The sequence below is a fragment of the Pelophylax lessonae genome, assembly GCF_965119305.1.
Source record: "Pelophylax lessonae genome assembly, chromosome: 2".
Taxonomy (NCBI): Eukaryota; Metazoa; Chordata; class Amphibia; order Anura; family Ranidae; genus Pelophylax; species Pelophylax lessonae.
In genome coordinates, this window is record NC_138769.1 from 700,110,098 (window position 1) to 700,125,692 (window position 15,595).

Genomic DNA, 15,595 nt, shown 5'->3' on the forward strand with positions numbered 1-15,595 from the left:
TTTACAAACTGATTAAAAGCTACGAATATGTCCAGATTTCAGACACCTTATTTAATAAGCATTTCTTATGCTTCTCTCTTAATAAAGTGAGTTTTTCATTTGTCCATGCATCGCAAAGCACATGTTCACTTCAAGATAGAATTGCAATCTAAAAACGAATAGCACATTAAAAAAGAAAAAAAATGAATGATTTTGCTGCAGTGCTTAAAGTGATTGTAAAGTCTTGTTTTGTTTTTTGTTTTTTTGTTTTTCTTTAAAAATAAAAAAAACATGTTATGCTTACCTCCTCTGTGCAGTTGGTTTTGCAGAGAGCAAAACCAACTCCTCTTCTCGGGTCCCTTTTCGGAAATTCTGGCACCTCCCTCCTGTTGAGTGCTTGCTGTGGGGGCACCCGAGCCCAGCTGCAGCGGTTTGTCCATTCAGATGTGGAGCCATGGTTCGGCTCCTACCTCTTACTCTCCTCATTGGCTAACTGACTTTGATTGACAGCAGCAGGAGCCAATTGTGCCACTGCTGTCTCAGCCAATCAGGACGGAGAGTCCCAGACGGCCGAGGCACCTTGTGGCAAGAGGGGGCTCAGGTAAGTATAAGGGGGGCTGCTGCACACAGAAGGCTTCTTATCTTAACGCATAGAATGCATTAAGATAAAAAACATCCTGCCTTTACAACCAGTTTAAAGTGGTAGTAAATGCACACACACAAAAAAATGTTCCCCCTGCAAGTTAAAGCCATAATGTGCTACTATGCAATGCATCACATACTAGCACATTAAGAAGGACTTACCTGAAAACTAAGCCCTCCAGCAGCGGGCTGTCACCGCTGTAGGTGCCTTTATCATCTTGTCTTTCTTCCGGAGTTCTTCCATTGCAGCTGCTTGACTGGCCCAAGCCAGGCAATGACGTCACACTCGGGCATGCGCATGGGAGTTCCGACCGCGGCACACAGCTCTGTAGGAACAATATGGGTATGCCATTCCTTCAGAGCGTATGCGCTGGTGACATCAACAGCTGCTTCTGGCTAGAATATCTCCTAAACGGTGTATGCTTAGGAGATATTTATTTTACTTGCAGGTAAGCTTTATTTTAAGCTTAAGCTGTAGGTAAAAATAATTAGCATTTACTACCACCTTAAAGCAGAACTAAAGTCTCTTGCTCCAGCATTTTCTTCTGAGTGCCAGTATCCGGCCTCTTCATTGGCCGGCGGAGGATGACGTCATGCAGGAGACCATCATCCTGGCACTTTTAGACCGGGCCAGCACTGTGTGTTTACAGACAGCGAGCAGACAGGTATGGGCTTTTGTTTTTTTGTTTTTTAAGAGGAGACGGTGCATGTCTCTTCTGCAATAAAAGCTTGCCTGCTTGCATTTTTTTACAGCAGTATTTTAGTTCCATTTTATTTGTAATCCAGAGCTCTGCCTGCCGTACTCCTGACAGCTAGCATCCTTCAACCCATTTTCTCCTATCCTTGGCTGTCATGGACTCCCTTTCCCCCTCCAAAGCTGGTCACTGGATAATAAAGGTGAAGTAGCACGTCAGCATGTGAACTGATTGGCTCCTTGTGCTGCTTCTCTGTCTTCCACTCTGAGTTTTGCTGTACAGGGACTGCAGGAGAGGAATACCAAATAAAAATCTGGCACTTACACCGTAAGAAGAACAAAAAATACTAGTAATAATGAATACAGAACTGCATTTATGTGTGTATTTTATATTTGCTTAAAGTTTTATAAATATATTATATATTTATCTGCCTTTCACTCCCATCACTGCTCCAGCACCAACCACCAGGAGCAGCAAAAACAGTAGCATAGCACTCTGCCGGTCTCTCCAGCACCAAGCATCAGTGCTATCTCTGGGTAATCGCAGAGAGTGAAAGGAAAGCCCTGTGTAAGAGAAGAGTTGCTGGAGTTGTAGCTTACAAAAGCTGTGACCTTTCCATGTGACAGTGCTTTCAAGTGGCCAAGTCACAGTCTATACCTGGAAGTACAGGTTATTTCTTTAAGCTCCCGGCACTAAGCAGAGTGGCGAGGTAGCAAAGGAAAGGTAAGCTGGGATGCAGAATGTGGGTGCAAAGCATTGCCCAGGTTTTATTTAAAATGAATTCTGAATGGTTGTTATTGGTTAAAAAGATATTTGTCCTGAAAAAGTCTGCAGATATAATTTCTCTAATTTGGGTTTTGTGTGTTCTCCGTGACCAAGTGATAAATATATAGCATACATTTGGAACAATACATGACAAATCTAAACATTCTCTTCTGGTTACTCAACAGATCACAAAGCTGAAGGCAGAAGCTCGTCTGGATCTCTTGCGACAGATTGGGGTGTCTGTGGACACGTGGTTAAAGAGCGCCATGAACCAGGTGATGGAAGAACTGGAGAACGAGCGATGGGCCAGCCTTCCAACCATGATCAATAACGGATCTTCGCATTTGGTAAAGTCACCTGACTTCCTGATGCTGAACAAATTACCTTTTTCTCAACATAAAACCAAAGCTATGCTATGTTAAATCACCTCTGGGTAAGGAGGGGGGGAAAACTTAGTGGCTGTTGGGGAAACCTTCCTTCACCACATGGTTAATCGTGCTGCAAGTGAGCCTCAAAGCTTCCTAGTCGGCATCCGTAAAGTGCAAAGAGCACTCTTGCTGAAGAACTGCTAAGAGAAGAGCTTAAAGCCAGTCATACATCGATTGAGCCGGGCAAGATTCGATCCATGTATAGGCAGGCTGATTGTACCCAAGTCAATCCATCGATCGACATGGGTAGAACCAGCTTGTTGGATTTTATACATGTGATTACTACCAGCAGCTATAGCTGTTAGCAGTAATCGTGCTCTGCTGGCCAGGAAGGCTCCCCTGCTTGTAGAACACAATAGCACTGTGGGAGGGATTCACCCATCAAGACTTACTGTGTTGATAGGGGAATCAATTTTTTTTTTCCTTCCACCAGTGGCAGAAGGGAAGAAAGTCAAATCATCTATTGGCTGCTTAACACACAGGCGATTGTACAGTTTCAGCAGACAGACTGTGCAAGCCGAGCCTCCACCGGTAACAAACGGATACGGCTGCCCCTATGTACTTATTTATTAAGAAATTGTTCGTAGAAACCACTATTTCGAAACATCAACATGTTTTCATGAAATTGTTTACATTATAAGCTGAGCTCCGACCAAAATGTGGATTTCTAGTTTTGGGTAGTAGTAAAGGGTTAAAACCCCTTATTATTGCTTATGGTAACATTTGCCATCATGAAAGAACTTAAGGGGGGATTTAAAATTTGTACAGTTACCACCAGCAAAGGAGTGGATGAAGTTGAGTACCTTCCAATGGGGATAGTTGTTCAAGCAACAGCTATCCAAGGTTAGCTTTCCTTTCATTTTCAAATTTCCACTAATTTTCTGTTGTGTCTCTGGCGACAGGGAGTGCAGGGAAATCTCAGGGATGGGGTCACACAGTGGTTAGAAGTTTACCCGCTAATGCTAAGCCTCAAGGATTGAAACCTAGTGAATGGAATGGGCGAACCAGGCACGCTCAGGCAGCGTAAGAAAGCACTAGGTGATGTTGGATGACCTCAGGATCCAGGAAATAAGACAGGTTCTGTCTGACTTGCTGCTGATTTTAATGCACAATGAGAAGCTCACAGTGTGCAGGTAAATCAGAGGAAACCATTTCAGTAGAGAAGTCTGTACTCAAGCCTAACGAGACAGTTGGAGTTCGGCTTTAAAAAAAACTTGTCAAATATTTTGCCGTATGTGTCCCATTGGGGAGATTTCCATTCACATCCTCTCCTGTACACGCAATAGGAATATTAGGGAGATCATGTCTTTAAACTAGAACTAGTGTCCCCATTGGAAGATTTGCTCGGTCTTACTGTTCTGGTGGTTTAAAATGTTGAATTTTCTTCTTGTGTCAGTCTTGGTGATGATGACCAGTAGAACTCATAGAGATATTCTGATCAATGAGAATGCAGACAGAAATAAAAACCTGACAGGAGTTTTAACCTCTCACCACACTATCCAGACCTTAAAGTGGAGTTCCACCCAAAAGTTGACGCTTTACCATTTCCTCCCCTTCTCCACTGCCACAATTGGCACCTTTCGGGGGGTGCGGATACCTGTCAAAAACTGGTACCCACTCCCACTTCCGTGTAAGGACGCCGTGGCGACCTACGTCCTTTGCGGCCCCTCCTCCTCGACTCGCGCATGCGCAGTAGGAAACAGGCTATAAAGAAGCCGCAAGGCTACACTTCATTTGTCCCTTAGTAAGGATACCAGGGCCTGCACACTAAGCCGATGGATGGGTCAGCTTCAGGTGCCGACATCGCGGGCTCCCTGGACAGGTAAGTGTCCTTATATTTGTAGCTGCAGACTTTTAATCCCCCCCCCCCCCCAGGCTGGAAAATGTTTTGGCTTTAGAGGCAGTTTAAAATCTGTCTAAAATTTGTGTGTTCACTTAGGCCTTTTTTTTTTTGGGCATAAGTAAGCATATGCACATGCAAGGGCTGTGTTTTCCCACATGGAATGCACAAGTGTTCTGTGCATCCCTGCGCAGGAAGTCACATTCATGTCAATTGGGACACAGCCACTGCTCCCGATTTAATATCCATGTGGGTGCAGGCGCATGTCCACTAACTCACACTGTCTGCTTTTAGGGACATGCACTTACACGGATATCAGATTGGGAGTAACGGCTGTGTTCTTGCATTTGCTGTGTCCTAATTGACATGAATGGGACTGCAAGCACACGGATGCACAGAACATTTGTGCATCCTGTGTGACCTAACACGGCTCTCACATGGCGGTACACTTAAGTACACTCGTGAACGAGGCCTCATAAAAATCAGGACCCATCAAAGGCTTGCAGTGTTATAACTGAAGAGACACGCTTGCAAAGCACTTCTGATTTGCAACCTTTTCTTGAATCCCTGTATAATTGGTGTCCGTTTTCCATTGCCCATGTATGGTTCAGCGTTGCCTGTGTGTCAGTCCCTCTAGACCAGCCATTCTCAACCAGTTTTCCATAGAATCCTATAGTTCTTCCAGAGGTTCAAAGGAGTTCCTTGAGCAGTGGCAGACGGACTTCTTATCCGATAGTGCCTACATAGTTTTGGGGCCAATATCACTTTACAGAGTAATGGCTCGTTTCCACTGAGCTTTCTGGTATGGTTCGGTTTGGTACGGTACGGTACGCTATTTATGCCGTTTCCATTATGAATGGTACCCTAATTCCGAACCGTACCGTACCACTTTTTGGTACCCTTTCGTTGGGGTACCAAGCACATTAGTACCGTACCAAACCGTACCAACAGGGTGGAGCTACACTCTGCAGAACTTTGATTGGTTGACAGAGAATCGTCTATCACAGCTTTCCTGCTACACCACGCCTATCATGAAAGGGTACTATTGGGAGTGGAAACGCAATGTGTACCGTACCGAACCGTACCGTACTGAACCGAACCGTACCATACCACTCAGTGGAAACGAGGCATAAGTGACATGCCACCTATGATCTTTTTAGCTGTTTATGGATGACATTCTTATCGACCACCATTGTGAGAAGCCACTTCTCCACTGACCACTGTTGTTAGGGATACAATGGGGAGGAAACACCGCTCAAGGTGAGAGGGGGAAGCTAATCCCACAGGTGGTCACTCCTGACAGGTGCTGGCATGGCTCGCCACCACGATCAACCAGGAAAATAGGAGAAGATAGCCTTACACTGCAACAGGATACCAAAAAATAACTTTATTCCAAAAATTACAGATAAAACAACACAGGAATCCAAGGATGCTAATGTGCTTCACACAGCATTGTGCTTAAAGACAAAGTACAGCCAACGCTCGTTTGGCTGTACTTCTCCTGTGCATGACAGGAGTGTAGTTCGTTGTGTACTCCTGTGACCCATTTTAAGCAGAGAGTGGGCAGATGTCACAGAGCTAGTCCAGGCTCGGGAAAGATCACGACCATATGGTCAGGATCCACCCATATGCCTGGACCGGCACCCGGCTCAGCCTCTCAGCAAGACACTGAGAACCTGAGCCGGCCGCCCCCTCCACAGCCCAGCACTCCAGTGAGCTTGGGTGGCTGAGCAGAGAGCCAGTGACTGACAGTCACCAGCTCTCTGCTCAGGGAGCTGTGAGAACCGAGTAATTGGGAGGTGTTTGAGCGATCGGTTTTCAGTGTCCGAGCCGGTGGGGGACAAATGCAGCATCCTACCGATGCTGCATCCACATAGGTACGTATGATCCTACAAAAAAGTAAACCCCCATACTTCTCTTTTAATCATAACACATTGTATGTGATTATGTTATGATTAAGCACAATGCTGCCGAAGCACATTAACATCCTTGGATTCTTGTGCTGTTTTATGTCATTTTTGGAATAAAGAGGCAATTTTTTGGTATCCTGTTGCGATGTGTGGCTTCTTCTATTTCACTGTTGTAAATTAGCCTTTCTTTGTTACATTTCTGACCATTTTTATTTGCAGTACTTTTTTTTTTTTTACATTTTGGGATTACAACTTTTTTTTAATTTAGAGCATTTAAGTGTTATAATATTAACAATACCTATAGTATTGTTAGTGTCACACTCTAGGTATGTCATATTATTTTAGACCTTTATATTGGTAACATACAATGAGCTTAAGTGTAATTTTTAGCAAAGGGTTCCTGAAACTAGAAAATTCTTCTATGGTTTCTTTGGGGTAAAATGATTGAGAAAGGCTGTTCTAGACTATTGTCACATGCATACACGGTTGTGTCTCAGCTGCTGTATGACACTGGTACCCAGCGACGTCTGTCAGGCTTCCAACTGGCTCCAGACAATCATCCACAATAAGTTGCGTGGTGCTGGTTACTGCAGCAGGTGCCAAGGAATGCGAGCGATTCAGAGTGTTTTGTTTACTGCCATCTGGTCATCATGGCACAATCTGTTTATTTTTCACAAAGAGTGAAGTCATAAGAAATATTTACGTCCGCCATACACATTGGCAACGTTGAGTTATCAACAGATGGATGAAGCCTGCATACCATTTTCAGTTCATTGTGCAGTTCAGAATGTTAGCTCTTTGGGACAGCTATTAATGTGTATATGTTCTAAAACACAAGCAGAAGTAAATATACAAGACCCACATTTAATTTACTCATTACATAAAATTCTGCATACACTTTTTTTTCTTTTTTGGAAGGAGTGGTAAAGGCTCAGGTTGTCTTTGCTGTCTCTGTCCCCACTTGGTGGACTCACTCTCTTTATTATGATTATTATTATTATACAGGATTTATATAGGGCCAACAGTTTACACAGTGCTTAACAATAAAAAGGGGGGCAGCACAGTTTACAATACAGTTCAATACAGAAGGAATAGAAGGGCCCTGCTCATGGAGCTTACAATCTAAGGGGAGGGGGAGGTGGTACAAAAGGTAGTGGCTGCAGAGGGTGATCTGATGGAGGGGATTTAAGTACAGTTCTTAGGTGGAGGTTGGCTAGGCTTCCCTGAATAAGTGTGTTTTCAAGGATCTCCTAAAGGCGGACAGGGTAGGAGCTGACCGGACATACTGGGGCAAGGAGTTCCAGAGGATGGGAGAGGCTCTGGAGAAGTCCTGGAGACGTGCATGGGAAGAGGTAACGAGAGCTAGAGAGCAAGAGGTCCTGAGAGGAGTGGAGAGGACGATTTGGGCGATATCTGCAGATGATGTTGTTGATGGCATTGTTTGTCCTGGTGATCATTGTCACAAGGACTAAAAGGGAAAATCCTAAATTTTGGAATTTTTATTGGGCCAAGTATTTTTTTTTTTTATTTGCTTTGTAAAACTTGAGTTGGGTTTCAAAAAGAATGGAGTTTTAATTGGTCACATAACAGTGGGTGATCATATAGTGCAGGTCAGGTTTTTCCCAGGGTGTGTGTGACCTCTATTACAAGCCTCTATGATACGTTAAACATTAGGAATTGTAGCTAGCTTGAGCGATTAGTCTGTGAGACCCTTTGCTGATAATCGTCTGCCAGGTAAATGAAAGGCATTAGGCAATATACTTCACAGGTCCCGCTCTATTAGCCATCCCTTCCTTTGCAAACATCTAAAGGGAACCTTGGCTATTATCTGCCCAGTGTGCCGGGTATGTCGGGACGTTGACGCTGAATATGTACACTTTGCATTGTCATTAACTTTGTGTTCAACTAGGATTCTTTAATTATCTCCACTAAATTGCTAAAATTTTTATTACTTTTATAAATAGCTACAGTCGTTCTAAATAAAACATCCTTGCATCCATGTGTGCAGGAAAAGAAGCACATAATCACTGTCACCATTATGTAACGTCTAAATAAAAAAACGTTCACCAAGTGTTATAGCGGTCTTAATGGTGCAAAACACATTCAGGTGAAGGACAAATTTTTACTTTTATTTTATCTAAAACATAGCACAGAGCAGTTTAGTATAACATCTCTATTATTGATAATAAATAAATGATTTAGAATTACTTTAATGTGCCCTCAACACTGGTCAGTGTGTATGGGAATGTTATTCTACAGATAGCAGGAGGGAAGGGGTTTAAGGGGGGGGTACCTTTTACTCGTTTTCAGGGTGCTGGTTTTGTTACTGTGGTCCCACCTTGCTTAAAAGCACACAGGCAGCAGAGTCTGAACTTTGTCCCGCACTGCTAGGTCAGTGACCCATATTTCTGACTGTAGCTTATTTTCCATGTTTGTCTTTCAAACTCTTGCAAAATTGAATATCTTAGCAACCACATATTCCTCACATTAACACATGCTGAGACACTTTTTTTATTGCCATACTTTAGAGGGCGTGTGGTTTTTATAGCATAGCTGGACAAACTTTACTGAAATATGATTAATTTAAAGCAAAACCACACTGCATCTGAGCATCACAAACCAAAAACACTATTTAATTCATTTATAATATTCAAAGCAAACTCCCCCACCCATCCATGTCTCCATGCTTTATTTTGTTGAGAAATCACTTTTAAATACACCCCACTAGCATTTCTGGCCGTGGCCATCTTGAGTAAGGGCAGATGATTCATGTAACATTTACTTCCTGGAATCCATCTGCCCTTAGTTCAGGCATGCAGGCAGGAGGGTGTGTGCTTAGCTGAGAAAGCCCCTCCTAAAGACTCCTGGGATGTATGACATCATTTGCCTAGGCCTGGAAACCAGGAAGTAGCTGAAGAAATATAAAAACAAGTAAAAATGCCTTCCTAGCTATTTACTGCTAGCATCAGAAGGATTCAAAGTAGTTCATGTTGATTGAGAGAGTAAAGTTGCACTTTAAGGAGCCAAATGTTACGTTTAGAACTTTGTAAATTTAGCCTGTATGTAAAGCCAAAGCTTTTTTTATTATGTATTTTTGTTTTTTTTGTATGTGCTGGTGAAAGGCGAATACCTCTGTCAGGTTTTTATGGCCATCTATATCCCCAAAAGAGAGATTCACTCTCTCTCTCTCTCTCCGTTTGTCCTGCTGACCGCTGTTGCTGAGAAAAAAAGTGAAAGCAAAATCCCAAATTTTACAGTTGTCACTAAAACAGAAATAAGGGGAAATTTCCCAGCATGGAAACCTAATCTGGTGACAGCTGTGAAAAAGCTTATTATGTATCATAAACATTTGCAATGGTTATTTTTAAAATAAAGTGCGCCTATTTTTTCACCCTTGTTGCATATTGATGTTACTGATCTCCTTCAGCCTCTTTCTGCCTGTATGCACTCCATCAATGGCTGTATGGCATTTCTCAGGGTGTGTTGCCAGATAATGGCAGGGTGAGGGTATAAGATAATGTTTTCAACGTTCAAGCACAATTCATAGACGGGGCCGCAGAGAGCGTTGTCACCCTAAGGCTCGGTTCACACTGATGCGATGCGGGAAGGCTGCGAATTCGCAGCCTGTTCCCGCATCGCACACGCACCCCCGGCAGTTCACACTGCCATATGCGATCCGCTGGGGGTGTCAATGTAATCTTAACGACACCCCCAGTTTGATCGCATATCGCAGTGCGATCGTGCAGTTCGCACAGGATCGGATCGCACAAGTGTGAACCGCTGTGCGATCCGATCCTGATGCGGCAGCAAAAATGCCTCCTGTGCGTGTTTGCTGCGGGTGCGATGCGAATTTAGCCATACAAACTGTATGGCTAAACTCGCACCGCACAGCTGATCGCATGTCATGTCGGAGCAGTGCGCTCCGACATGACATGCGAACCCCGCACACGCAGTAGTGTGAATCGGGGCTTAAGGTAAATTTTTCTGCAGTAACTCATGTTGCGTGCATTGGTGCAATGCAGTATCATGCATTGTGAACTGATGGCATTTGGTTTGGGTTGTTCATTCATTGTGAGTGGCATCTGTCACTGAAAGTGCACATTGGTTACCATTTAATTGTCTTTTGGTTTGTTAACAAATACAGGGAAATCCAGATCTGGATAGGGACGATGGCGAAGAGCTGGAGGACAGTATGGATGCCTTTGATGACAGCAGCTCAAGTCCTTCTGGAACGCTAAGAAATTATCCTCTAACCTGCAAGGTCATCTACTCATACCAGGTTGGTACTGGACTGTCATAGAGGTCAGGGGCCCAGCATAGTTTGCAACTGGGAAATGGACTGATAACTAGGGATCGGTTTATAACGTTTGATCAAATAATTACCATCAAAAATTTACGACACGTTGGACAATATTAATCTCAACTTGCTATCATTTTCAGCAGTTTATTAACCTGTTCCCGCCCTCCATACAGTCAAATGACAGGCGGGTGAGATTTCTTTAGTTCTGGCAGGACGTCATATGTCCTTGCCACGCATGAACGCCCTAGCAATCAGTGGTGTGGTGTGTCCCTAGGACACAGTGCATCACCATTCGGGGGTAAGGAGCCAATGACAGCGGGTCTTTACCATGTGGTCGGCTGTGTCCAATCACAGCTGATCACGATGTAAACATACTTGCCGGGTATCGTCATTCCTTTCCTCACGCTGTCACAGCATGAGCAGAGGAGAGAGCCAGTAACTGTCTAGTGTGAAAGGGGACATCTCCACTGATCACCAGGGCACTTATCATCAGTGTCCTGTTTATCAGTGCAGCCCCAACAGTGCCCATCAGTGCAGCATCATCTGCACACATCAGGAAAGGAGAAAAATTACCCGTTTAAAACTTTTATAAACTAAGAAAAATTTGTATTTATTTTTTTTCAAAGTTTTTGGTCTTTTTATATTTGGCAAAAAATAAAAATTCAGTGGTGAGTAAATATCACCAAAAGAACGCTATTTGTGTAAAAAAAAAAAAAAAAAAATACATTTCTTATAGTTACAGTATTGCATGACCGCGCAATTGTCATTCAAAGTGCAACAGTGCTGAAAGCTTAAAATTGGCCTGGGCAGGAAGGGGATAAAAGTCCCCGGTAGGCAAGTTGTTAAAGTTTGGAATGCAAGGTTGCATTATGGTAGTGTAGAAAAATGGGCAAATGTATAAAATTACACAAAATTTGGGGAAAAATAGAAAAGGTCCTTATCCAATGTCACCACCCTGCCATTCCACCTCCTCCAATCAGAGAATGCACTGCAATTATTGAGACAATGCAAAGTGTTCTCTGAATGGTGCCCTTGCTGAGCGGGTGACCACCTGCATTCACTAAGCAGCAGGGCAACTACTCAGAAGGGACCCAGAAGCCAGCACCAATCACTGTTGTAGTGGTACCCACTACAGTGATTTCCAGCTTGCACAGGTATGGTACATACATAATTACATTGGTCCAAGCTATACCAATGTAACTGCAAATTTTAAAGGATATCTGTACTTCAGCTATACCAGAAGCTCAGACATCACCTTTGTAAGGCACCTGAAGGCTTTCCATGTCTGTCTGTTGTCGCTGATGTTTTATTCAACCTTAACAACTATGTAATTATTTTAACCACTTAAGAACCTCCCGCCGCAGTTTTACTGCGGCAGGCAGCCCCTCGCGCCTACTGTTAGGGGGGGAGCGCGTGCCACCCGTGGTGCGCTTCTGCCCCCACTCTGCAGCGGGGTCTCCCATGCACGGGGCAGGCAGCTCCGATTGCCGCCGGCCACCCGCAATTGCTCCCCGCTGAGAGAGAAGGTCGGTCAACTGTTGTAAATACAGCCGACCCTTCTCTCTGGAATGATCACAGAGCGCCTGTGATCCTTCTATATAGGATCACAGGTCTCAGTGATCATTTGAAAAGCCCATCCCCCCCCCCCCCCCACAATTAGAAAACACCCCCTAGGCTTACATTTAACCCTTTGATCACTCACTGTGTTAAACCCTTCCTTGCCAGTGTCATTATTACAGCAACAGTGCATATTTGTAGTACTGATTACTGTAGTAATGTCACTGGTCCCCCCAAAAGTGTAAAAAATGTTGATTAGGGGTCCGATCTGTCTGCTGCAATGTCGCAGTCCCGCTAAAAATCGCAGATCGCCGCCATTACTAGTAAAAAAAAATAATAAAATTACATTCTTTCTCCTAGTTAGACCCGATAACTTTTTCGCAAACCAATCAAAATACGCTTATTGCGTTTTTTTTTTTTTACCAAAAATATGTAGCAGAAAACAAATTGGCCTAAAATGATGATAAAATTTGATTTTTAATTTTTTTTTTTGGAATGTTATATAGCAGAATGTGAAAAATATTTATACATTTTTTTTTCAGAATTGTCGCTCTTTTTTTGTTTATAGCGCAAAAAAATAAAAATCGCAGAGGTGATCAAATACCACCAAAAGAAAGCTCTGTTTGTGGGGAAAAAAAGTACATAAATTTTTTTTTTTTGGGCACAGTGTCAAACGACCACGCAATTTTCCTTTAAAATTACGCAGTGCCAAATCGCAAAAAATGGTCCGGTTCATTAAGGGGGCAAATCCTTCCGGTCCAGAACTGGTTAATAATGCTACACTGGCTTTACCTGTGCTTTCTAAATGTGCAGTGCATTTTTTTAAAAAACATTTTCTAGTCCTACCGCTGCTTTTTATAAATGAACCCCGTAGCATCCTAACACGGAGATGCGCGCTATCTCCACACCCCCTGCAGTCTCTCATTTACCTCTTCCTCCGCACAGTTCCCAGATAATTGGTTGCCATTGGGGAGACCAGGTAGCTGCTGCTATCCTACCGCAAGTCCTATATGATTCCATAGATGCATCACAGTGCTGGGCTCACAAAGAATGTTGTGGAAAATGAACTGACATTGCTTATGACATTGGAACACTCCTGGAGATAACACTTGCTGTACTTTGAATGTGTCTTGCTCAGAATTGCTGTTAAATTTATTTGTAAAAAATAAAAAGCATAGGCCATACGGGGTGAAAAAGTCAGTTTTGATAATGTTTATCACACAACAGAAGAACAGTGTAGAAGGAAGTAAACAGGATATAGATTATATTTGATGGGTTAACTCCCATTTCTCTTTGGCCAGGCCATATAGATAGGGCGATAAACCTCGTGGTCTGTTCTGTATAAATCCCTCTCCTCTAATCACTCACCTTCTTCCAGGCGTCACAGCCCGATGAGCTGACCATAGAGGAGCATGAGATGCTAGAAGTTATAGAGGACGGAGACATGGAAGATTGGGTCAAGGTATTGCTATTCTTATTTCAATTTATGGGCTGGTAAAGAGTTTGTTTCTGGGTTACCAGAGACAAGAGGCTCAATTTACAAAGCACCCAGATTTTACCATTTACAAAGCTAAAACACTCAGCTTTTACAATTTACAAACCTAAAACACCCGGATTTTACCATTTAAAAAGCTAAAACACTCAGCTTTTACAATTTACAAACCTAAAACACCCGGATTTTACCATTTACAAAGCTAAAACACCCAGATTTTATCATTTACAAAGCTAAAACACCCAAATTTTACCATTTACAAAGCTAAAACACCCAGCTTTTACCATTTACAAAGCTAAAACACCCAGATTTTACAATTTACAAAGCTAAAACACCCAGCTTTTACCATTTATAAAGTTAAAACACCCAGCTTTTACCATTTACAAAGCTAAAACACCCAGCTTTTACCATTTACAAAGCTAAAACACCCAGCTTTTACCATTTACAAAGCTAAAACATGCAGATTTTACCATTTACAAATCTAAAACACCCAGATTTTATCATTTACAAAGCTAAAACACCCAAATTTTACCATTTACAAAGCTAAAACACCCAGATTTTACCATTTACAAAGCTAAAACACCCAGCTTTTACCATTTGCAAAGCTAAAACACCCAGCTTTTACCATTTACAAAGCTAAAACACCCAGATTTTATCATTTATAAAGCTAAAACACCCAGATTTTACCATTTACAAAGCTAAAACACCCAGATTTTACCATTTACAAAGCTAAAACACCCAGATTTTACCATTTACAAAGCTAAAACACCCAAATTTTACCATTTACAAAGCTAAAACACCCAGATTTTACCATTTACAAAGCTAAAACTCCCAGATTTTATCGTTTACAAAGCTAAAGCACCCAGATTTTACCATTTACAAAGCTAAAACACCCAGATTTTACCATTTACAAAGCTAAAACACCCAGATTTTACCATTTACAAAGCTAAAACACCCAGATTTTATCATTTATAAAGCTAAAACACCCAGATTTTACAATTTACAAAGCTAAAACACCCAGATTTTACCATTTACAAAGCTAAAACACCCAGATTTTATCATTTTTAAAGCTAAAACACCCAGATTTTATCATTTATAAAGCTAAAACACCCAGTGCAAGGTTCTAGACTCGTTCTTGTATCTCTTGGGTAATTCCCAGTTCAAACTGGTGTGATGCAGGGAAACCCTGTGATTCAGTGCCAGTTCCCGCATCACACCCGAATCGCACAGTGGTTCACACTGCTCTCTATGCTGGGGGTAAAAATGACACCCACAGATCGGTTCGCAGTGCGAACTGTGAAATTGTGCAGGAATCGGGTCGCATAGGTGTGAATTTGGTGCAAATGAAATGCAATTTCAGCCATACAGTTTGCATGGCTGAGATCACATTGCACAGACTTGCACAGCAATGCAGTGTGAATCACATGCGATGTCTGGCATCGCACTGGTGTGAACCGTCCTATAAAGATAACCAGTCAGAGAAAGGCAGTTAAAAGAACTGAAATCTGTCAAGTCCTGATGTATGGCTCACAAGATAACTAACCGTACAGTCAGAAGAATCCCCTTCAACTTGAGCTCCTTTATGTCAATATGGGGAGCGAAGAGTCCCTTCAGTTCATAATTTTTACCTTCTACTTCTGCTTCTATGTTTTTTTTCCCATGGTGACGCCAACTTTGAATCATCTTCCTCTCCAGGCAAGGAATAAATCGGGTCAAGTGGGATACGTGCCAGAAAAGTACCTCCAGTTTCCCACATCCAACAGTCTTCTGAGCATGTTGCAGTCGCTAGCCGCTCTTGACAGCCGATCTCACACATCCAGCAACTCCAACGATGCCGAGATGGTCTCGGGAAGCACGAATGGCGATGCAAGTGGTAAGCATGATTTGTGACACATCATCAGTCACCAGAGTCCTATCCTTAAAGTGTTAATAAACCCACAACAGTAAAAGTCTGTATATGCAGTAAAGCATGCTGGTTATACTCACT

The 15,595-nt window shown here is 42.7% G+C and overlaps 1 protein-coding gene across 4 annotated transcripts in view; it reads left to right on the forward strand.

Moving 5' to 3' along the window:
• The window catches only part of FCHSD2 (FCH and double SH3 domains 2), a 434,367-nt gene that overhangs the window by 405,760 nt on the left and 13,012 nt on the right, over window positions 1-15,595 (forward strand). For all 4 annotated transcript variants that reach the window (XM_082245226.1, XM_082245227.1, XM_082245228.1 and 1 more), the window contains 4 exons: window positions 2,267-2,428; window positions 10,404-10,538; window positions 13,495-13,578; window positions 15,304-15,481. In XM_082245226.1, the coding sequence (XP_082101352.1) occupies window positions 2,267-2,428; window positions 10,404-10,538; window positions 13,495-13,578; window positions 15,304-15,481 (559 nt within the window). The remainder of the gene's footprint in view (window positions 1-2,266; window positions 2,429-10,403; window positions 10,539-13,494; window positions 13,579-15,303; window positions 15,482-15,595) is intronic.